The sequence below is a fragment of the Lineus longissimus genome, chromosome 3, assembly GCF_910592395.1.
Source record: "Lineus longissimus chromosome 3, tnLinLong1.2, whole genome shotgun sequence".
Taxonomy (NCBI): Eukaryota; Metazoa; Nemertea; class Pilidiophora; order Heteronemertea; family Lineidae; genus Lineus; species Lineus longissimus.
In genome coordinates, this window is record NC_088310.1 from 7030160 (window position 1) to 7046451 (window position 16292).

General features: G+C 42.7%; 1 protein-coding gene across 9 annotated transcripts in view; it reads right to left on the reverse strand.

Moving 5' to 3' along the window:
* Positions 1–16292, reverse strand: part of LOC135485613 (spectrin beta chain, non-erythrocytic 2-like) — a 78500-nt gene that overhangs the window by 5941 nt on the left and 56267 nt on the right. For 4 of the 9 annotated variants that reach the window (XM_064767838.1, XM_064767835.1, XM_064767833.1 and 1 more), the window contains 22 exons: positions 15952–16242; positions 15661–15738; positions 14310–14573; positions 13996–14142; positions 13347–13741; positions 12895–13081; positions 12536–12736; positions 11908–12138; positions 11316–11690; positions 10961–11116; positions 10585–10802; positions 10302–10491; positions 9975–10073; positions 9604–9786; positions 9077–9327; positions 8569–8713; positions 8015–8252; positions 7744–7785; positions 5505–5822; positions 5179–5376; positions 3464–4300; positions 1591–1803 (listed from right to left, as the gene is read on the reverse strand). In XM_064767838.1, coding sequence (XP_064623908.1) covers positions 1591–1803; positions 3464–4300; positions 5179–5376; positions 5505–5822; positions 7744–7785; positions 8015–8252; positions 8569–8713; positions 9077–9327; positions 9604–9786; positions 9975–10073; positions 10302–10491; positions 10585–10802; positions 10961–11116; positions 11316–11690; positions 11908–12138; positions 12536–12736; positions 12895–13081; positions 13347–13741; positions 13996–14142; positions 14310–14573; positions 15661–15738; positions 15952–16242 — 5257 coding nt within the window. The remainder of the gene's footprint in view (positions 1–1590; positions 1804–3463; positions 4301–5178; positions 5377–5504; positions 5823–7743; positions 7786–8014; positions 8253–8568; positions 8714–9076; positions 9328–9603; positions 9787–9974; positions 10074–10301; positions 10492–10584; positions 10803–10960; positions 11117–11315; positions 11691–11907; positions 12139–12535; positions 12737–12894; positions 13082–13346; positions 13742–13995; positions 14143–14309; positions 14574–15660; positions 15739–15951; positions 16243–16292) is intronic. The other 5 variants (XM_064767840.1, XM_064767839.1, XM_064767842.1 and 2 more) reach the window with 3 other exon arrangements.

The following is a 16292-nucleotide window of genomic DNA, read 5'->3' on the forward strand; positions in this document are numbered from 1 at the left end:
ACATTAGCAAGGCATAAGGCAAGATCATTTCATGTATGAATGAGTAAATGTCATCAAGACAAATTGAAGCATTACACATTTATACAAAACAACAACGCAATTGGACACTGATATCATACAGCAACATCACAGGAGAGAATTCAGCGATAGGGAAATTCACTGAAATACGAGAGAAAATTGGGACATGGCCATGAATTGTCTGCCATCTTCGATCATTCCTCATAATTCAACTAATGAACGAGAGATCTTTACACTCAAGAACCGATTCCAACATACACACACATAACACCTAAGGAACTACAATTTGTTATGACACACCTAGTGTCTGGCATAAGAACCAATAGTGCATGTTTCCTACGTAGTTAAAGTACACCGCACACAGATGACTAAACTCACAGCGATCGATCAAGGCGCTTGATGGCTCAAAACCAGGACTAGAGTCCTCAGACTACAAGAAAATGTTCTTTCTCTCAAACTGCGACTGTGAATTGAGTCAGCTGTGTGCTTAATACATTTTGTATACTTTAGGCATGTCAAATATACAGCAGTGCTGTTCAAGAAAAGTCTGTATTCCTCTTCTGAAGTGCAGCACCGACGGGGTCAAAAGGTATGATGTTCCGTACCCACATTTCAGGACAGTGACACCCTTGCCAAAGAATTAAATCATGGAATGGTCAATGGGGCATGATATTCTGAAATCATTGCATTGTGACAAAGGAAACACCCGGATTTTTTATCTTTTTTATTTCAGACGTCATGGCTGAATTTGTGTGACGTCATGTGTGCGAAGTTGCTTGAACCCGTCAAGTGCTGCACTGAGGAATACCGGCTATTAGAGATCACCTAGGATACGGCAAACCATTTAAAAGAACACTAAGCACTAGTTTTGGGGACATGTACCTTTCGACCACCTGTAAGATAAAGGAAACTGTAGTCATTATTTTGTGAAGCTGTCAAAGCTTATTCTTCTGGTATACTGGAATGTATCAAAATTTATCAGCAAAGGGGAAGTAATTCTGCTGTCCTCTGACATTTATGACAATCGAAGAACTTGAAAATAAACTTAAGATTTCAAAATCCCTCAACGATTTCAAAGTGCCATTTTGACAGTCGGGGCATTTTCTCATCTGCTCCAATCAGTTCCTCTAATACAAATCTGAACTTCTAACAGATCAATTCTGTTTGGTCAGTTGAACTACTGGTATGCCTACATGACTACACTTAACTAAACTGAAAAGCCACTATTAAAATAGTCTTCATTTTGATGACCTCTAAATTTCAGTATAAGCACAGAGAGTATAAAATGTTAGTTTGCCACAGTATGCAGTCAAGAAGATAACGTATTTTACAGAAGAGTTTGGCGGCAACAAGGTAACTCTAAAAGGGCTGGGATGCTACTGATTACGTATTCTAATAGGATAGGGCTGTTTATAGATACACATGGCAAACAGTTAAGTATATACAGATAGGTCACCCGGTGGAGAATATCACACGGTTTGTGCAGTCTAAAACTCAGTGCGTCAAGTTAGTCAAACAGGGCAAAGTCACGTGGCAAAGTCTAAGCCAAGCTGAATTGAAACTATCACGAACCAGAATCGTAATCTTCAGAATCTTGGGCGCAGGTGGCTTGAGCGTCTAGTTTCAAAGCCCCCGGCGGTGGACCGCTGAATGGAAGAGGTGGAGGGTGCACCTCCGCCTCGGAACTAGTGGAGATTGTGTCGGTGTCGAGGTCTCGGGGTGACTGAACGCCCCCTGAGAGGGATGGAGACAGTGGCTCTCCACCTTGGGTCTCGGAGACATTATCTGTGGGTAGAATGAAGAAGGTCGATACATTAGTGTGAGAGGTGATGCAAATCAGTGAACACCTTAAAAAGACCAGTAAGCTTGTGAAGGAGGGACAGCTTATACTGAACACTGATGGGGGGGAGGTGGGGCATCACCAACTGCTTTGGGTTAGGGACACATTCTGATGTCACTGCACAAGAGCAGTGGCCTCAGATACTCAGAATAGCAGCATAGGGTGATTTCTCACTTCCATTTTTTATCATGATAATTTTTCTCGAAAGTCATCGAGTTGAACCTGAAAGCTTACTGGTCATTTATGTTAAAAATCTGAAATATGGAGAAGAGTTGATTAGTAGAATAGATACATATACAATTGACAAAATACAAGCAGTATTTACATGGAAAGCTATTTACATGAGATTTATTTACAACATACAAAGAATGTAAATTATCTACAGAGCATAAGACACCACTGCTGATGGTACCACTATTACCGGTTACCCCACACCCAATTTCTCAACATAAGAAACAAAGTCGAACCAAAGATTATACCAGGAGTTTGGCTTTGCAATAACCAAACAAATCTTGGCAGTAGTGATAATGTATCATTTTCTGAATTAGGAAAGCGTTGAGCGCTCATCTCGCCTTGGAGGAGGAATACTCCGTGGAGAAGATCACCTCCAAGTGCAGAGTGAACGCTGGAGAAGAAGAATGAATTAGGAAACCGGTGACATTTTGTTAGACAAGCCGTACGTATTAGCTGTGAAAGAACTGTTTCAACACGTGTGATGGAATAGTTAGAAGAAAGTTTACTAGCAACATGAGCAAGGGGGCTGTCCATAAACGACGTACGCACCGAAAAAGTGAAGGGTGGAGGGGGTTTGGTGCCTAAGCATACAACTTGCCACTAATTGGAATCTCTTGTGTACCAAGTTCTTCAGCGCACAGACACTATCAATGCTTGGTGTGAAAAGAGTCTTTTGGTCGCATACCTAAGTTGAGCGATAAACCCACCTGTGTGCATCTTGTACGCTCTGGTGTACTTTAAGGACAACCCCATGACAGTTATCACAGAAACATTCACCAAGTGCTGGTCTACAAGTTACTATGCAATGCACTGTTGGTTACCGATGCAAGAGTTTTATAGAAGCAGACAACATCTAGACAGTGACATCTATTGTTATTTAAGCTCATCTACACAAATACGGACTTGGAGAAATTCCACACATGAACACAGTTTCATGTACAAGTTCATCGGGAGAAATTGACATGCCAAAGAAATAGGCCACCAACAGAACACATTTGAGACCAGTTGTATTTCTTCCTTTTTCCATTCACCATTTCGGTACTCATGGTGTATGCATCTCAGAGAATGACGGTCAATAACTGATGCCATCAGCTCTGGACATCAGGAGCCAGCTGGTTGTACCCCTACATCATATCAAACAAGAAACTTCGTGTTTGGTGTGGAATTCCTCAAGATCTAATTTCAAAAGGGTGAAAAGTTAAACATTCTTTTCTTCTTGTTATTGTTATCAAAGTGACACATCCTTGAAGACGGGTTAATAATCTGTGAAAATTAGTTTGGAGAGAAACACGTTTAGCAGACGACATTCATGCAGCATGCGTCGGTTACATGTCGGTAACAGCATAGCAAATACTCGTAAAAGGGAAATACCTGAATGAAATGAGCGAATGCTTTGGGGCGAGTCGCTACGATTGGATTGTGACCGTGGTCTAGATCCAGACGCGCTTGTCAACGATATATCACTTCCTTGGCTGAGCTGAGAGTTGGACCGCGCTACCCTTGTGGCCTGCGGGCTATTGGAGATGCTCGATTTACGCGGAGGAGGAGGGGGCTTTTTCTTTTTTGTACTCGGGCTACCGCCAGATGAGATGGAACTGGATGGAGACTGAGGTCCATTGTCGGGAAAATCTCTTGCTTTTGGACTTGGTGGCGCAGGGGCGAACGTCGACAGCTTTGGTGTCGTGGGCATTTGGTCACCGTTTGCCGAAATCCTCATCTGTATTGGGGATTCTATTTCTGGTTTGATCCGCCTGACAGCTGGACTCTCCGGCTTCTTGAACTCGACATGATTAGTGCGCATGACATCTGGCGAGGCCGGCGGAGGCACTGGCGGCTTCATTTCCGGCTTCCGGATATCACCTTTTGGGATGGATTTCTTTCGGACTGGCAACTGTGGCTTTGGTTTCTTCACTGGTTTGGCGTCACTTCTCGTGGAAGATGCTATGGAGCTCACGCTCTCAGTTTGACTCAACCGTCTGCTAGGCTCCAGGTTGCCCGCTCGACTGGACACCGGACTGTCCACGTATCCCTCCGACTCCTCTGTGATGTGACTCCTCCTTGACGATGCAGGAGAGGGATCTACAGGCAGGGAAGGTGGTGGTGAATCTGGTGAGGTCGGTGAGGGTACGTCTGCTTGTAGAGTGAAAGGTTCAGGAGTACTAGGGAAAGCTGGGGGTTCTGGACTATCAAACTCAGTCTCTGGTTCAACTGAAGCAGAAATAAGGGACAAAAACATATTCACATTAGGATAGAACAAACTGTCTAACGACTGATTATCAAAAATGGGGTCTAGACGTTTGAATGGGTGGGTTCTGTCAACAAGAAATGGCAGGGGAAAACATAAATGAAAAGACAAAAATCTGAAAATCCACTATGTCAGACCCCTTTAGTGATCAATTATTTAGCCAGGAAACTTTACTTCATTGATAATTTAGTATATTACAGAACATTCAGGTTTCCCCCTAAAATTCCATTAGCAGTTTCAGTAGAACTAAAGAAATCATGGGACTGACATATCCATGTCACAAAGCAGACGTCCCATCCTAATTTGTAGGAGACCATTCCATGTGCGAGAATCCTCAGTCTGTTAATACTTTTGATACCTTCCACCATCTACTCAGTAGCTACATATACAGATTCTATGTACAACATGCTGTCATCTGTACATTCTGTATACACAAATGTACATGTATAACATCACAATAAAATACCAACTATTTCAACGACTACCAATAACACTACAGTGCAAACCTATGCTTATGTAAGCAACATACCAAGGCTCATTGAATCAAATACTTTTTTATCTTTTTTCACGATGCAAAACTTCAAATGCCTGCTGCATGCGCTAAGACTTTACTTCTTTATAAAATAGGATAGGTCGAAAAGGAAATATCCCATACCACATTTCATATTTGAAGATAACGCCATGCAGGCAACCAAGCCAGAAATATTTCCTCAAACATGAAAGCTCAACCATTAGTGCAGTGCTTTAGTCACAGGCAATACCATCACATTCGCATGACACTTTTTTGGGACACACTGTATATGGCCCGCCATTAACCAATCAAATTGACCATTTTCCTCACCTGGTACGATGGACGCCTCTGTTATCTTTCCCAACCAATCAGTCATCTCCTTTTGGCTGCCCATGGTGAAGAGGTACTCGGAGCCGTCGGAAGGCTTCAAACGAAGGACGTTCTTTTTCTTGGTGTAGTCTTTCGCCACTTCACAGACGGCGTTGCGTATCGTGATGTACGAGGCTGCCGCACTACTTTCGGAGAGGGCTGAAAAAAGTACGGGGAAGAATGAGATTCACGCTCACAACCTCTATACAACCATATACCACAATCCGTCAGAATACAATAGGGCTGGACACTTTTTCCAGGGGGACAATTTCTACTTCTACACCTACCTTGCTTGTCCTTGAAGAAACACATGCAGTCGTCATTCAAGGTCGTGTAGAACGTCTTCCATGACCTGATGGTCGCTTTCTTTCCTCCGCTCTGGAGCTCTTGTTTACGATCGAGAATACCTTCAATAACAGCCTCGGGCAATTCCGAGACGAGTTTGAATTTCTCCTTGAGCGTCTGCGTGTCACGCCGTGTTGTGAAACTGATACCACGCTTTTGGGCGCGCTTGTTACGCTTGTTGTTGGGCGCACGGGTGGGCGATTGCGGTGGGCTGAATTTTCCTTCTGGGGACGACTTTTCCGGAGATTTATCATCTCCACCTGAAGAAGGAGAGCTCTCAAGAATAAATACCAGAGGATCACAGGCAAGTCTCGGTCCAATCTTTTCAGTAGACTTCACTACCTTTTTCCGTTTTTTTGTACATGTAACATTTATACATGGTTCTCAAAGACAATTTTGCATCTCATCAAATGAATGTACCCAATTTGCACTAACTACAATGTTCCTGCAGGGGTCAGATCATGTTATTTACCTTTAACCAAGATCTGCCAGGGAATTATAACTCTTTGAAGTTACATCATTTGCAGGGTAGTTGAAATTGGAGTAGATTATTAACATGTGTCTGGATATGAATATTGGTAGTTTCAATAAACGAAGGAGACAAAATTCACTGGCAGATGAAGATAATGGGAAAAAAATTTGAAACCGAGAAGACTTTCTTGTAGTTGAAGATAGAGCTTTCGATTCCCTGTTGAAGCTAGTAGTTTGTAGCAGCATACATGACAGGATGAAGCAATGAGTACTTGAGATATGATTGTCACTCAAATCACTTTTAGACATTGGACAAGTGAGACAAATGCACAATCTGTCAGACAATGTGCTCATACTCACACCACAATTGTGGCATTACATTTTACTGCTGAAGTGAAGTTAGTTTTTAAAACCTTTTAGATCCAAATGCCAATTTTTTCTACTTGGAATATTCCTTTGGGCTGATCGGAGACAGAAGTTGGAACAAAATTACCAGATTTTGTATTCAGTTGCCCATGCGTATGATTGATTTATACCACATCAAAATCTGGAAATTCCGTTCCAATTTCTCTCAACTGTGGCGCTCAAAGGAGTATTCCCTGGAATTAGTCTGTCAGTGGAAAGAGGCTGGTTAAGATTTGAAGAGTTTAATACCAGCTATAGTCCTACTGACACATTGCGTTCAAAAATACATGTAGACCATTTTGGCAGTTTGATTCATCAGCCCCCGACCTTGCTGAATTAGAAAAATCTGGAGCAAGTGCGAACCATTCTGAGAGGGGTAGCATCAACAACATATCAGCAAACTCTCCTGATATATTTTTGATACGTTGCCAAATGATCACAATGAAAGTTTGAATCCCGCTCAAAATTGTTGCGCCATCGATTGAGATTTGAAGAAGCTTGAAGTACACGAAGTTAAGTTGAAGAATTGCAGTAATAATACGCCGAACGATTAATGTAGCGCCACCAGGTGGCAGAAGATTAAACTGAAGTTATAACGGCACATGATGCCGTTAGAGCAAGTGGAAGAACTGAAGCAAAGAACAGACGCAGAATTGATTAACAAGACGTTAAACTTTAACATTGTTGAGTAATGCAACCAGAAAATAAACCCACTGCAGAAACTTATCGATAAGCACAGAAATCGTACAAATGTCCTCACATTTAGTTGCCCTGACTTTGACACTTAACAGAATGCTGTTAATACAACAATAGGTAAAGATCCTTTCGATTTCATGAAATAATCGTCTGACAATTTTTGCAGGAATGCGAAATTTTCTGGTTGCAAACGATATTAAACATATTAGCATACTTGACATCAATCCGAAAAATCTAAATTTCTTTAGCGGTGCCACGCTCGTGGCTTCTGAAAGTCAAAACCAATATTGACGTTAACTATGCATCGAAAAGCTACAAATCATAATCTACAGCTAATGAAATTGCCTGAAAAAATTGCCTGAAAAAATTATGACGTTTCTGAAGAAACAGTTAGGAGGGGCTGAGATAATATTTCTTATTAGATTTGAGGCCAAAGCACAGAATATTATTTATAATGTACAATGTTCATCTCATCAAAGCATTATTGGGTGCATCAAAGTGGATTTATTTATAGGTGCATGTTTAAAAAAAATAAATTTCTACAGTAATTTCTGCCAAGTTATCACCACAACTAGATTTGAAAGCATTTTAGTTGTACTTTCAACTCACCGGGAATTTGAAGTGTGGTTGGCCGAAGCAGTTTCAAAGCACCTAAAGGCAAAAGCCGCAATACATTCTGATAAACTGCATATTCAAAAAAGGTGCAAATTATACTGCACCTAATGTCAGTGGGCTTAAAGTACAGAAAGAGGGTTTTAAGTTTTAAGGGAAATGACCTGAGAACAAAGTCTTGAGAGGTTCAACATGTGGCTTCTCAACAAACAGACTTTCCACAAAAAAAAAAACGTTTTCTCAAATGGATTAAAGATCTTAGTCTTACCATCGTTCACTGGCATCTTGAAGGTGGGCGACTCAGGTGTCTCCACAGGGGGAACCTCTTCTACTGTGGGCTTGGCTTCCACTTTGGCAGACAGTTCTGGTGGGGAGACTTCTCCATTTGTCTGCAGGCCCAGTTCGGCATTGAGAGCGAAAACAGGTGCGGATTCCTCAGCTTGAATCTGTACTGGAGAAATAGGCATTTCCATCTCTGTGTCAGGACTTGCGGCTTCGATATTGACCTATGATATCAGAAAAAGCAATTTAGGAATGGTGGGGAAACTGTCACTTTAATACTTGGTTCAAGGTGACTATTCAGTGTGTATGGTCAGAACAAAATAGGCTTCAGTGTGGGCTCCACTCATTTGTGTATCCATCCGTCTACAGAGCAGAATCAAGATGGCACAATTTGGCTTTACTGGCTATGTGACCAGGCTATCCCCATTACCATTTGAGTGATCATTGGGATGCTGCTCTGAATTGATACACGAAAGCTCAATATGATCATTCAAATCTGACTTAAGATATGTAAAATGGGCAAGGGGAGTAATCACATACCTTGGCATCGGGGGCAAGTGTAAGAGGTGGGGTCGGAGGCCTCTGACTTCGCATACTGGGCCGGGCTATCAGTCCAGTCACCAATGAATCGCTCAGCTTCTCGGGCACGGGCGAGGTGGGTGTTGATGCTTTGAATGAAGAACTCCTGAAAAAGACACAATTGTTAAAAAACAATATTTGTTGTCAGGTGCCTGCTTCTGTTGGACTTTCTATTGATGGCTATACAACACAACCAGACCTGTGTCTCTCATAAACCTGGTTGTCAACTCTTGTTCCTCCCTTGATCCCCAGAGCTTAATAGTCTCCATTACTGCCCTGTATGGCCATGTGGCCAGTCTCTCTGTGTCCCTGAGTGGGGCATTCTAGATCACATGCTCTGGTGTCTGATCAGATGTGTTGCACTGGCACCTTCCAGACTCTGCCAGTTTCTCAACTATTTACAAATGACAACTACCTATCAACAAAATAAAACAAATATTTTCAATATCTCAAAACAGTTCCAACATACCTCTTGATACTTGTCCTCTTCTCTACGGGGTGTTCCGGTCGCGGCGGGCCAATCTCATCCTCCGACTCCCTCCTGTGCTTACGAATCGCATCAGCAGCCTTTCGTTTCTCCTCCTCCCGTTTGCGTTCCTGCATGATGCGCTCATGCTCACGTCTCTTCTTCTCCTCTTTCTCGACTTGCTCAAGGCGCACATGCTCTGCGGCCTCCATTCTGCTCTCGTGGTGTAGTTGGTCTTCAAACGCCTGCTCAATCTATTGAAGAAGACGAGATAATAAACTTTAGATCCAATAATTCAGTGTCTTTCCCAATGGTTTTTGACTGTTTGGTGACCCATTTAAAATGGCACTACATATACCTATGGTTAAAAAGACTCGGGGAAAAAAAAATTTTCCCCCTCCTGCTGATGACTTAGTCACTTGGTCGATCACCCCAAGCAGCGCCCACATTTGCAAAATGTAGGGTAGACATCAAATGCTTGCCAAGAGGAAACAGTGAAGAGGAAGATGGAGTACTTGAGAGAAACCTACCAGTGTTTTCCTGTTAATTCCATTGAATCTGTCCTCAAGAGCTGCTACCGTCTGCTCAAAGTCTTCATGCCTTCTCAACAAGTCTTCCACCTCGCCAATGGAGCTGCCAAGTTTACCTTCCTTCAGTACACCCTCACGGTAACTCAACCATGTCTCCAACTGGTCCATTTCGTGGCGCAGAATCTGTGAAGGCAAACATATCATCTCTGTATATGACTTTACTGGTAGAAAAGCTTGCTGTTTGGAACCATCGCCAACTGACTATGAGATTTCTTCATCATTTGAATTGTACTAGTTAATGGGCTGGAAATAGCTGTTGCATGAAATAAGGACAAGAGAAATAGGTCTGAACTTGTTCCTGTTAGTCTTACCTGAGCATCCAGATTTTGTTCATATAATACTCTTCTCTGTTCCCAAGTGTCCAACAGGTTTTGCTTGGCTTGAACCAAATGCGTCACTTTGCCTTGAATCTATAGGGAAGAAAATGTTTACAATTCGTTTGTATACTTGTACAATGTAACAAGCTAGAGAAAACAAATTCTTCAGAGCTTAACGAACAAGCAAAACTGATGAAGTGAAAAAATGTAAGTTGTGATTTGAAAACTTCTGTCGGTCATGTTGTCCGAGCTGGTTGGGCCTCATTCCCCACATTACAAATCCTACTACCAACCCAAAAATGACAATAACAATTTCAATACCTCATCTGCCAAAAAGTGTCCCTTGGCAATTAGCGTCTCTCCCGTATTGACGAAGTTAGCAAACTGATCCATCCTGGTATCAATCTCAGCCTTGTGCTCCTTGTGTTTACTAATCTGCGCCTCGCTACCAGATACGTCCTTGGCAAGGTCGTCTGCTGTGATCAATGCCATCATCTCGTGGCACCAAGCTCTGAAAGATAACAAGGTAACAAGAAGAGACGGCAATAAGGACTGGACAGGTTGATGCCTAAAAAACAAACTTTACTGCAAGATATGAACTTACAAGAGTTCCCGATATTCATTAAAGTATTTCTGTAAGTCATCGGCCTGTTGTAGCTTATTCCTCCTCCCGGCTGACTTCTCTAACAGCTCGTTCCAGGCAGACGTGGTCTCCTCCAGTTTGTCCTTGACATGGTTCCGTGCGTCAGGAATCTCGGACATTAGTCGTTTCGCCTCAGCGTCGACTTTTTGGACTGATTCACCTACGGCAGCAAGATCTCGCTGGAAAAAGAGGATTCCGAATCAATATCGTTGCCTTAGGACAACATTTTTGATATAATTTCAATAATGATATGCAGAGTTATGTCAACTCATTCAATGACAACATGATTTAATGCTCAATTTTGGGGAGGGGGGTAAAATTAAGTCTTACAACACACCTCAAAGCCTTGATGCTTTCGTGCAAGTGTCTGCACACTTTCCAAGTCGTGACCGTAATCTTCTGACGATGCTACCATCTCCTTCTCTCCAATCCATTCGATTGTGTCGTCTGCATCGCGATCAAACGCGTGCACTTGTTTGGCTGCTTCCAAAGCCTGGAAAATTGAATCGTATTCAGCATTACGCATTCACTTTCAAAAGCCAAAGAAAAATCTACAAAAGTTTTACTATTTGACCTTGTCCAACCAAGTCAATACCACACATGTATATGTAGGGCAGTTTTGTTTCATGCAGTTGAATATGACTACAAGGTTTAACAAATAGAGAGGTTCAGATTCATTCATAGAAACCTACCCGTTGCCGGGCATCTGTCAGTTCCCGGACTTCCTCCCAGAGTTGCACAATCTCCTGCGATCGCTGCTCGATGGATTTCGATTCTGGATGCTTGCCGCTTAGAAGTCTCTCCGACATCGTCTTCAAGTTGATGACACGTTCTTCATTAATGGTCAGATTGTGAGTGAAATTCGTAAACTTCTGGATTAATATCTGTACATGCTCAATGTCCACACCATAGTCATCGGAGGCCGCAATGATCTGCCTCTCCTTCAGCCAGCTCACCACCTCGTCGGCATCTCGGTAGTAGTCGAACAATTTCCGATTATCGACGAGCTTCTCCCGTCGCCGGCGGGCAAGCTCCTGAAGATTTTGGTACTTTTCCTCGATAGATTCCTGCAAGTGAAAGAAGAAACGTCTACTGTCAACTCCAACAGAATGTTGACACCGGGCTGCCACAATTTACAATATGAAGCACACCAAAAATAAGCATTTTAAGGCATGTATCTTGATTCCCTTCAAAGTACTTTTGCTGACAACAGCTCATTGCTCTGGTCACTTATTTTGCCCAGAACCAAGTATTTTCATTTCTTGACAAGAGTCGCAAACTTACCTGCTGTGTCTTAATATTCTCGCGATCAAAATGTTTGCGCTCAACAAGCCCTCTGCTCAGTGCCGCCAGTTCACCTATCGTGTTCCTAAAGTTATCGATGTCCAAGTCGATAGCTTCTAGTTTCTTCAATAACGCCTGGACTGAATCTTCGTCTCTACCGAGATCTGGACTTGTCAGGAAAGGTTTTTTCTCGTTCATCCATGCCTCAGCCTCATTGATCTCAGCATAAAACTGCAAAACAAAGGATTTGAATTCTTAGGCAACCATGGCTTGTACATCTTAATTCATCATAGCGGCATCTTAACCCTTTTGCTACGGTAGGGTTTTGGCAGTGCACCATAACCCTGGCCCGCAACCGGTGTACAGACTGGGGGCCCGCATCCCAACTTGGCTTAGGAAAAGTTCCATTGTGAAATAGCTAGCATTCCCAAAATCTTGGGGATGATGTCCCAATTGAATTGCATCTCGTTTTTTCAGGTGTAACCAACCAAAAACTTATAGGGACTGTGGTGAACATATAAAACTGGGGGAAATTTAGCAGTACGGATTACTTCGTGCCAGAAGTACGCAGTGTATGGACTCGTGAAAAAACATTACTTGTCCCTGAAATGCTCCAATAACTCCTTACCGTTTGAGACTCTAGAGCATCGAGCAACTTCTGTCTCCTCTTTGCTGACAGGTCCTTCAACTCCTTCAGCTGTTTGAGTAGGTCGTCCAGCCTCTCCTGAATGTCAGTGGAAGCAAAGTGCTTGTTGTTGAACATATTCTGGGCCGAGTTGACCACACTCTCGATCAAAGGCTCGTGAGTTATGATTTCCGATTCTAAGGCCTGCAAAAACAGAAATATTCGGCATGAATTCATCTTTTAGCACAACAGACGAGAATGAATGCATAGTACCTCAAACAAGCTTATAGCTTTGCTGATACCTTGATTCCAAATATCAAGATAATTCTCCTCTGAACGAACGACTCCAAGCTCTCAATTACCTGGTGTTTCTTGTGTAAGTACTGCACTGCGGTAAGACTGTCACCAAGATCTTGTGAGGCGGCGATCGGTCGCTTCTCCTGTATCCAGAGACGTTCATCGGCGACATCGCGGTAAAACTGATACATGAGAAGGGCGTCCTCCAAGTTGTCACGGCGAATCTGGCAAGGTTCTGCTAGGCCGTTGTACCTGGAATGATACAAGTAATTACTCATCGCTGTTTGGAATCTTGGGTTGTCGTCTGCTGAGCCAAACAAAAACATTTGAAAAAATGCTATTCATGCAGCAAATATGATCAACTTTTCTTCAAATATTTTGCCACCCGCACCTCAGTTGCTGAGAAAATGACAGTCACTTGTGTCGTATGCCCAGTAAGTAACTCATCCACTTCAGAACAGTTTCACCAAATGCACTTTTTTATGATTTTGAAAGATAAACTGTAAACTTTTCCTACCTTTCGAGGACACTTTCCAGCCGATCCTGAATTTCCTGATTCATGAAATGACGCTTCTCCTCAAACTTTTTACTCATCTCCACAATCTCCTGCAACTTCTCATGATGACTCTCGGTATCCTGCTCGAGCAACTGGTGCTTCTTCAAAAGATTATTCACCGTCGTTAAATCCTTCCCATGATCCTCCGACATGAGCTGCGTCTCCATTTCTTCCATCCACGCATCGAGGTCGTCGAGCAGACGATTGAACAACAGCGCCTGGATTGCATCGTGGAGTTTTTCTTTCTTATCTTGACAAGCTGCTATGAGTCCTTTCCACAATAGTTCTAAGTCTTCAATGTGTCCCTCGAGTTCCACTTTTGCAAAGTGGTTGGCGGCTATTAATCCTCGACCCTCCTTTAAAAAGAAAACAAATTCAAACCTGTATTCATCAACTATCACAGGGCGACTTTGTAGAGGATGTGCAGCCAGCATCATCAGATTACAGAACTTACTCAACCCTTTAACTTTTTTATTTGTTTAGAATTTGTTTTGTTTGGTGACATCATGACAAGAAAGAAATATTCCCTGAACATGTAAAATATATCAGTGTTTGCACCTGACACTCAATAGCTCCAAACTCCGCACATGTTCTTTTCCTGCCTACTCACCATCAAAGCATTGTCCACCATTTTCTTGTTGGCCTGGATTTCTCCAGTGAAGGCGTGATGCTTCTGGAGTTTGCCCTGAAGATTGCTCGGGTCCCTGTAATTCTCATCCGTCGCGACAGACATTTTTTCATTTATCCAACCAGTCACCTAGAAAAGAAGAGAAGCATGCCATTACAAATTAATCGAAAACATCTTAAGTGAGATTTGCTAGTCGAAAAAAGAACATCGACATGAGAAGTAAACAATCCTCTGATGGCATGAGAAACACGCAATGTAGAGCAAACTGACCTGATTGAATGATAACTTCTTCTTACCTCATAGATAGTCCTCAAATATTGTTGATATTTTCGAGAATCTTTCAGTTTTTTCTCCCGAGTCACACAAGACTGTTTCAGGCGCATCCTCCTCTCAAGGACCACGCGACACTGTGTTTTAATCTCCTCCGAAGCATAGTGGTCGTCGTTGACCAGCTGATCACAAAACGTCTCCAAGGCGTCGACCTTCTCTTCTTGTGCGGAGACGGTTTTCTGGAAGGCGTCGTGCCTCTTAAGGAGGGCGCTAACACTTGAAACGTTATGCTGAAATAAGAAAGGTTAGACATGAGCTTAAGATAACAATCACAACCAGTAGCATTACTTATACCCCATAACATCTATCATAGCTCAGAACTAGATGACACACCATCTGGTCCTGGACTCGCAACTCATTCCGGATCCAAAACTACACTCTTTGTCAGAAAGTAAGGAATTTACATCATGACTTTGCCACAAGAATGCAACAGTCAGTGCCACATAGTGGCGGCAATAGTTTTGTTGGTACACTCCTATACCATACAAGGAACTTGAGAAAGCTGTGAACAATTCAAAACAGCAATAAAGTGAGGAACCACAGGTCAAAAGGGCAGAGGAAAAGTGACATGCAATGCCATACTGCATCACACTGAATCTGGGGGATACTTTTGGATCGGGAGACTACAAACGAGCCTTTACATATGGATGCCAATCAGCATCAATGTGACAAGCAATCGTCATGAAGGGTTGGCTGAAAATCTGGAGACGAGGAGGTTAATGCACGCACTCAGTTCCTTGGCTGTCATTATCATACATCCTACCAGTGACGAAAACTTTCAAGAGCAACCTCCCAGTAAGTTTTCAATTTCAAATATGATTGAGAAATCGAGTGTTGGTGAAAATTTTTGCCGACAGTGTGATCGAAAATGAGGGCCAAAGAACACAAGTGCGAGCAAGAAAGTATACAAGGTGAAGGTCAAATATGTTAATTAGGCTAATTACTCACAAAGAGCTCATCTACCGCTTTCTCTTCCTAGAATATTAACAAGCAGCACAGAAAGTTAAATGAGGAGTTGGCGCTAGATATTAGAAGACGAGAGATCTTTTTGTCACGCAGAGCAGCGATGATAATCGCAGGTTAGTAGATTTTCAAACCGCTCGTTTGCGCAGCACGTTAGAAGAGAGTGGAAGCATATATCTACAGTAAGCTTGGAATGGAAAGCTCTAAAAATGTACACAAAGACCTAGAGCGTTTAGAAATAAAGTGGTAATGTTTGCCAAATATGCAAGAAAAGAGTTACCAAATTCGGAACAGAAATGAAGCAATACATGCAAAAGACAAACAGAGCTAGGAAAAAGACAGAGTAACACTTACTCCAAGATCCTCGTTGGCCAAGAAGGCTTCCTTGCTCGCCAACCATGCGTCGGCTTGCTCTGCGGCTTCCTTGAAATCCTGCAATGGGAATTTTAGACAAAATTTTAGTAAAGGTACTCTGGACATGACATTGGAATCCCCTCATATCGCTCTACGTCATTGCTTGTTCTTAAGCAGCATTCCCCATCACTTAAGTCCAGCCAACAGAATAGGCACTTGGGTAGAGAGATCCTTGGATTCTCTGTGCAGATTTTGGCACCTACATGAATGGAATAAACCCCTATCACTAACCTGCAAGTCCGAGCACTGTTTGAGCAGAAGGTATCTCTCCTCCCACGTGTCGTTGAGGAGATTCTGCGCATCCTGAAGGGAGCCACGCATAGCCTGGATCTCCGGTGTGGCAAAGTGTTTCGAATTCACCATGTTCATACCGTGGTCTTTGACCTCGTTGAAGTTGGACTGGCGGCCGTCTATTTCAGCCTTCCTTTCCTGGTGATGCTCAATCTGTTGTTCGGCCTCTGCTGGATCTTTGCCAAGTTCTCCAGATGTCATCTTTGTCACCATGTCATTTGACCAGTTGTTCTGTAAAAGAAGAGGGGATGTGTGAGACTAGGCCTGGTTTTATATCATTG